The sequence below is a fragment of the Eimeria mitis genome, genomic scaffold, assembly GCF_000499745.2.
Source record: "Eimeria mitis Houghton genomic scaffold, Emh_scaff108, whole genome shotgun sequence".
Taxonomy (NCBI): domain Eukaryota; phylum Apicomplexa; class Conoidasida; order Eucoccidiorida; family Eimeriidae; genus Eimeria; species Eimeria mitis.
In genome coordinates, this window is record NW_013567475.1 from 24,127 (window position 1) to 31,186 (window position 7,060).

At 62.7% G+C, this 7,060-nt stretch overlaps 2 protein-coding genes across 2 annotated transcripts in view; one reads left to right on the plus strand and one right to left on the minus strand.

The window, feature by feature from the left end:
• EMH_0081130 (uncharacterized protein) overlaps positions 1–2,842 on the plus strand; it is a gene marked incomplete at both ends in the record, with an annotated part of 6,774 nt that extends 3,932 nt beyond the window's left edge. The window contains 2 exons of the mRNA XM_013494228.1: positions 175–1,983; positions 2,798–2,842. Of these exons, the coding sequence (XP_013349682.1) occupies positions 175–1,983; positions 2,798–2,842 (1,854 nt within the window). The remainder of the gene's footprint in view (positions 1–174; positions 1,984–2,797) is intronic.
• A 304-nt stretch (positions 2,843–3,146) lies between these two features.
• Positions 3,147–7,060, minus strand: part of EMH_0081240 (uncharacterized protein) — a gene marked incomplete at both ends in the record, with an annotated part of 4,021 nt that continues 107 nt past the window's right edge. The window contains 2 exons of the mRNA XM_013494229.1: positions 3,147–3,263; positions 3,916–7,058. Of these exons, the coding sequence (XP_013349683.1) occupies positions 3,147–3,263; positions 3,916–7,058 (3,260 nt within the window). The remainder of the gene's footprint in view (positions 3,264–3,915; positions 7,059–7,060) is intronic.

The window sequence follows — 7,060 nt, forward strand, 5'->3', positions numbered from 1 at the left end:
GAAAACTCGTTTCCTTCTCTGGTGTATCTCTGCTGCAGCAAGCTTGCTTCTCGCTGCAGTGGGCTTTCAGAGTTGCTGCTGCTTTCGGGTGTATCCTCACATCTGCAGCTGCAGCAGCTATTTGATTTCTGCTGCTGCGCTCTGCTGCTTAACCTTCCGCTGCTGCTGCTGCAGCTCCATCAGCAGCAGCAGCAGCAGCAGCAGCAGCACCATACCCATCACCAGCTGCTGCTGCACCGGGCTACTGCAGCAGGCATGCAGCTGCTGCTGGCGCAGCTAGCTGAGGGGGGGGCCCTCAGCAGGGCCCCCCGTACTCTTGAGGCCCTTCAGGGGGCCCCTGGGGGGCCCCCCGAGTGGGGGGCCCCCGAGGAGTTCTTATATGATATCGAGGGGCCCCCTGAATGTGTGTGGGGCCCTGGGGGCCCCCACGAGTACCCAGCTGAGCCGGGGGGCCCCCCAAGCAGGGGGCCCCTCCCTGCAGTGTTCAGCCTCATCTATATAAACCCGGGGGCCCTGTTTAGATGCATCAGGGGGCCCCCTAGAGACAGCTGGTTGTCTGCGTTTGCTGCTGAGGGGGGCCCCCTCACCCGTGCAGACGTACACACAGAAAAGGGTACAGAAGCACAGAGCGGCGGGGGGCCCTTGAAGGAGCAGCAGCAGCAACTGCAGCAGCAGCAGCAACAACAGCAACAACAGCAGCAGCAGCAGCAGCAACCCAACAGGGACCGCAAACAACAGAAACGGCAGAACCAGCAGGAGAAGCAAAAGCAACGGGGAGAGCAGCAGCAGCAGCAACAGCAGCAGCAGCAACAGCAGCAGCAGCAACAGCAGCAGCAGCAACAGCAGCAGCAGCAACAACAGCAGCAGCAACAGCAACTACTCGGTGCATCTCCATCTACCCCTTCCGCCGTATTTGGGCAGCAGCAGCAGCAACGGCGGCAGCAGCAGCAGCAGCAGCGGCAGCAGCAGCGTCACCCATCTCCATACAGCAACGAGCAACAGCAGCAGCAGCAGCAGCAGCAGCAGCAGCAGCAGCAGCAGCAAACGACAGATGAGTGGCAGCAAGCGCGGGGCTCCAGGGCACCTCGTGCCTCTGGGGGCCCCCCCCCCGATACCAGCAGCTCAGCAGCAAACCCTCAGCTGGGGGCCCCCCGTGCTGCTGCTTCAACCCCACGACTACCCAAGTCGCTGGGGGCCCCCCTAACCCCACCCCCCTTGGGGGCCCCCTCCCGGGGGCCCCCTGCATCAGCAGCAACCCCAAGTGCGTCCCCCCAGCTGCTTGCTGCAGCAGGAGCAGCAGCGCCGTACGGGGGAAGGGCCCAAGGGGCCCCAGCTGCAACAGCAGCAGCAACAGCAGCACCAGCAACTGCAGCAGCACCAGCAGCAGCAGCAGCAGCGAGGAGCGGGGCCCCCTATCAAATATCGTTAGAAACCCTCGTGCGGGTCAGGCCGAGCAGAAGGGCACTGAGGCTGCATGAGCTGCAGCTAGAAGGGGGCCCCGCTGGGCAGCAGCAGCAGCAGCAGCAGCAGCAGCAGCAGCAGGAATCCTTGTCTGGGGGGGCCAATGCTAAGGGGGCCCCCAACTCCCGAGGAGAGAGGAGGGTATGGGGGGCCCCCAAGGCAAGTGTGGGGGGCCCCCCAGCTAGAAGTATTCGACAGGTGATGGAGGAGGAGCTGCAGCAGCGGCAGCAGCAGCAGCAGCAGCAAGAGCAGCAGCTGCTGCAGCATGCTCGTGCGCGTGCTGCTGAGGCTCCTCTTTCTACAGTTCGTATGGGGGCCCCCCTGAAGGCTCGTGGGGGCCCCCAGCATGACCCTAGCTGCAACTGTTGGGGCCCCGCAGCAGCAGCAAGGGTACAGGGTACTGCAGCAAGGGGCCCCTCTCTCGCCGAGATAGAGGAAGAAGAGAAAGAAACAGCACTAGCAATCCTACTGGCTGAGGAGGCAATATATTACGAGCAGTTAATGCAGCAGTGGGGCCCCCAAGTAAACCTAGACACAGAGGGGGGCCCCCAGCAGGGGCCCCAGCAGGGGCCCCAGCAGGGGCCCCCCAATACAACAGAGGAGGGGGGGGCCCCTCGTGCACGCAGAAGATACACTGCAGCAAAGGATAGAGGAAGAGGGGGGCCCCCACGAACAGGGACCAGAGGGAATGCACACGTTAGGGGGCCCCCTAAACCCTCGGGGGCCCCACCAGGGGGGGGCCCCCAAAACTCGGGGCCCCCCACTAGGGGGCCCCCTAAACCCTCGGGGCCCCACGCCGGGGGGCCCCCCAGAGGTACTCGCAACTCCAGCGGGGCCCCCATGTGAGGGCTTCTGTACCCTCTTGCAATCAAGCAGGGTGGGGGGCCCCCTGGGGGGGCCCCCTCGGGGCCCCCCTGGGGGCCCCCCTTGAGTTTGTATTTATTCCGCTAGGGTTTGCTAGGCGGCCGGGGGCCCCCCATTTGGTTCAGGGGGGCCCCCGCGGTGATGGGAGGGCACAGAGACCCCAAAGAACAAACCCCCTAAACCCTAAACCCTAGGCAGCGAATAGATCCCTAATAAGGCACATACGTAGGGTTTAGGGTTTAGGGTTTTGGGGTTTAGGGTTTCCCCCTGAGGCCCCTTTGGGGCCCCCAGGTGGATTCATATGTCGTTGAGAGGTGCAGCCGTTGTGTAGGGTTTAGGGTTTAGGGTTTAGGGTTTAGGGTTTATTTGTTTTTGTGTTAGGACTGCTTGTGCCGCCACAGCAACAAAAGAAGAGTGCCTAGGGTTTAGGGTTTAGGGTTTAGGGTTTATGTGTTATTATCTTTGCGTGCAGCAGCAAGAGCATCTGCCGCCACAGCAACAACAGAAGAGTATCTAGGGTTTAGGGTTTAGGGTTTAGGGTTTATGTGTAGCAGCAAGAGCTTCTGCTGCTGCAGCAAGTATAGNAGGGTTTAGGGTTTAGGGTTTAGGGTTTATGTGTAGCAGCAAGAGCTTCTGCTGCTGCAGCAAGTATAGAAGAGTGTTTAGGGGGACAGAGGGGCCTCGTGGGGGGGGGGAGGGCCTCGAGGGCTTCTGCTGCAGAAAGGAGACAGCTGAGCTCAGCTGTCTCCTCAGCAGACAGCAGCAGCAGACTGTCGCTGTCTTTCTCCTGTCTCTTCTTTGGGCCCCGACGATCCTCTTTCTTACTTGAAGGACTGCTGCTGCTGCTGCTGCTGCTGCTGCTGCTCCCGCTGCTGCTGCTGCTGCTCACGCTGCTGCTGCTGCTGCTGCTGCCCGACCTCTCCAATATGTCCTGCATTCTGCACCAACAGCAGCACCAGCAGCAGCACCAACAGCAGCAATAGGGAAAACAGCAGCAGCAGCAGCAGCAGTGAGAGTAACAGCATCATCAGCAGCAGCAGCACCACCATCAGCAGCAGCAGCAGCATATGCACTAGCAACACTAGAAATAGCAGCAGCAGCAGCAGCACTAGCGGGAGCAGCAGCATTAGCAGCTGCAGCAGCAGCACTAGCAGCAGCAGCACTAGCAGCATAAGCAGCAGCAGCACTATCAGCAGCAGCACAGCAACACTAGCAGCAGCACTAGCAGTAGCAGCACCACCCATACCAACATTAGCAGCAGCAGCAGCAGCAGCAGCAGCAGCAGCAGCAGCAGCAGCAGCAGCAGGTGTACCTTTGTGTAGCCTTGAAGAGTGTGAGTGTATTTGTGAGTTTTTCTTCTGTTTGTTTATGGGGGCCCCTCAGCTTAGCCTGCTGCATCTGCTGCAGCAGCTTCTCTATAGTATCTATTTTTATTTCTTTGGGGGCCTCCTCATTTACTATTTCTGCTGCTGCTGCTAGTACCTCTTGTCTCCGCTGCTGCAGCAAACGCAGAGCATCCCGTGTCTCCTTTTGGGGGCCCCTAACCCTCAATAGAGGGCTCAGCAGCAGCAGATCAGGGGGCCCCCCTACCCTGGGTGTACCCTCTTTTCCTTCCTCCTCCTCAGCCCCTTCCTGCTGCTGCTGCTGCTGCTGCTGCTGTTCCTGCTGCTGCTGCTGCTGCTGCTGCTGCTGCTGCTGCAGCAGGGCCCGCACACCATTGAGGTAAGAGACAGCCTCCTCCAGCGCCTCAGGCAGGGGCCCCCCTGTCTCTGCTGCATCTTCATCGGGGGGCCCCCCCAACCCCTCTTCTGTATCTTCTTGTGGTGGGGCCCCCAGGTCCAAGGAGAAGGGGGCCCCCCTCAGGGGGGGCCCCTCGGGGGCCCCCTCTGAGGGCCCCCTGGAGAGGGGGGGCCCCCTAGACACGGGGGCCCCCACAACACGCCAAGCACACTCACCCGCAATGCTAGAGACGAAACGCTTGAGCTCGGGGTGTATGTACAGCTCAGGCTGCAGGGGCCCCCTGAGTAGCTGCAGAGGAGAAGAGAGTACGAGGGGCCCCCCCTCACCAGGGAGAAGAGAGAGGCCCCTGTCTCTCTTTGTTTCTTCTCTTATACCCTTGGTTGGGGGCCCCCGGGCCCCCGGGGCAGCAGCAGGAGCTCGAGACTTTTCAGGGGGCCCCCTGGGTTTCTTATCGGGGGCCCCCTGTACCCTTTTGTTGTTTGCACCGCCTTTGGGGCCCCCCCCTTCCTCTTCTCTGCCTCTCGGGGGGCCCCCCGCTGCACCCTTTTCAAGCGCAGCAGCAATCTGCTGCGGGGTTAGGGGGCCCCCCCCTGCTGCAGCAAGAGCAGGGCCCACGTAGTCTATGTACAGCCGCTCTAGGGCATCGGGGCCCCCAATGAAAAAACCCAGGGGCCCCTCTGTCAGCAGCTTGCTGCAGCAGAATACCTGCTGCGTTAAGTCGAAGGGGGCCCCCCCCCCTTCTCCCTCGGGGGGCCCCCCCCCCTTTGGGGGGGCCCCCCTCCAAGAGGGGAGCCTCTCCGGCTCGTTGCTGGTGGGGGCCTCATCTGGGCCCTCTCCCTGCTGCTGCTGCTGCTGCTGCTGCTGCTGCTGTGCTTCTGTCTTGATGGCTTGTACGAACTGCAGCAGCGACATATTAAGCTTCCAGTATATGAGCTGCAGCAGATGCTGCAGGGTGAGGGGGTTGGGGGCCCCCGGGTTGTCTGCGGTGCTGGGTACATACCCACCGAGCAGGGGCCCCCTGGCGAGGGCCCCCGGGGGCCCCTGAAGGTATAGTTTTCTGCTGAGGGCCCCCTGGGGGCCCCTCGCAGGGTCATAGGGTTCTCTCCATGCTGCTGCTATTTCCTCTTTTGTTATATCGGGGCCCACTGATACCTCACCACTACCCGTTGCCTCTAACACCCAGCTCAGCCTGCTGCTGCTGCTGCTGCTGCTGCTGCCGCTGCTGCTGCTGCTGCTGCTGCTGCTGCTGCTGGGGTCTGTGGGGGCCCCTGGTTCATAGTAGTGTGCCCGCAGCAGGTAGTTGTTGTCTGGCAGCAAGTGAACATCAGCAAAGATGCAGCAGCAGGGGGCCTCCTGCTGCAGCAGCAGCAGCTCCTCGGGTGGTTGCAGCCTGTCTTCATTTATGGGGGGCCCCTCATCTGTCTCTGCTGCAGGGCGTCTTACAGCTGTACCCTTCAGGGTAGATGGGGGGCCCTTGCCACCTGCTGCTGCTGCTGCTGCTGCTCCTGCTGCTGCTGCTGCTGCTGCTGCTCCGTCGTGCTGCTGGTCTGAGGAGGGGTTGCTGCTTTCTTCTGTCTGTCGCTTCTCCCTGGGGGCCTCGGGGGCCCCCCTCCTCACCAGCTGCAGCAGCTGGGCACAGAGCAGGGCCCCTGGGGGCCCCCCTTCTACACTGAGGCTGAGAGACAAGCGAGCGGGTTGGGGGCCCCTCACCACCATCCGGTGGTTGCAGAGAAGAAGGGCCTCTCCATAGGGGCCCCCCTTCAGGTCAGAAAGCTCGGGGGGCCCCCCGGGGCCCCCCACGGGGGCCCCCTGCCATAGGGCTTTAAAGGAAAGAGGAAGGGGTTGAACAGAGAGGGGCCTCTGAGGCGAGAGAGAGTTCATGGGGGCCCCCCCGGGGGCCCCCCCTGTTGGGTCTTTTGTAGAGGCGTCAGGGGCTGGGGGCCCCTCGGCTGCTGGGGGCCCCTGGGGGCCCTCGGGGGGCCCCGGGGGCCCCTGAGGAGGCATTGCGATGCTTAGAGAAGAATGAACGGCTCTGGAGGGGGTTGGGAGTGCAGCCTCTAGCAGCAGCAAGAACCTGCTGACGTAATACTGCTGCTGCTGCTGCTGCTGCTGCTGCTGCTGCTGTTGCTGCTGCTGCAGCTGCTGGTACAGAAGAGAATCAACAAGGGGTACCTTTAAGAAGGGTAGCAGCGGGAGAGAGCGGAGGTTGGAGGCCCCCAGGTTGAGGGTTGCTGCGTTTTGCTGCTGCTTAGGGTCTTGGGGGGCCCCCCCCTTTGCTGCTGCTGGGGGGCCCCCTGCAGCAGGCAAGCAGACGGGGGGCCCCAGGGGTGTGAGTGAGAGGCGTAGGAGGGGCCCCAGGCCCGCATGGGGTACCTGCAGCAGCAGCAGCAGATAGGGGGGCCCCCAGCAGCAGCTCCATAGGGCCTCGACCTCTGCTTTGTACCAAATAGAGTGGCAGCCGGGGGGCCCCCTCTCGGGGCCCACGATAGGGTACTGCAGCACACAGAAGGAGAGGGGGGGGGCCCCCAAGAAACTCTCTAAGCTCATGTGCGTGCAGGGTACCTCGGGGGGCCCCTGCTGCGTTGCTGCCTGGGGCCCCCCCCCTCCATCCTTTGATAGAGAGGCCCCGGGGGCCCCTGAGGATTCGTTAGAGGCCCCCTTTCGTCTGCTCTGCTGCTGCTGCTGCTGCTGGGGGGCCCCATCCTGCTGCTGCTGCTGCTGCTGCAGAGGCAGCAGCGCCCTTCTCCAGGAGACAGTGAACGGTGCTGCTGCAGCAGGGGCCCTCAGCAGCAGCAGAAAAGCAAAAACCCCAGCCCCCAACTCTAACACACAGGAGACGGGGGCCCCCCCCTCCCCCTGCAGCAGCAAACTGCTGAGGCCCCTCGCTAGCCGCAGCATTTGGGGGGCCCCCCTCTCTGACCCTAGGCGAGGGATGCCGACATCCTCAGTTAAGAGGGCCCCCTTCACTTGCTGCTGCAGCAACTCTGAAGAAGAC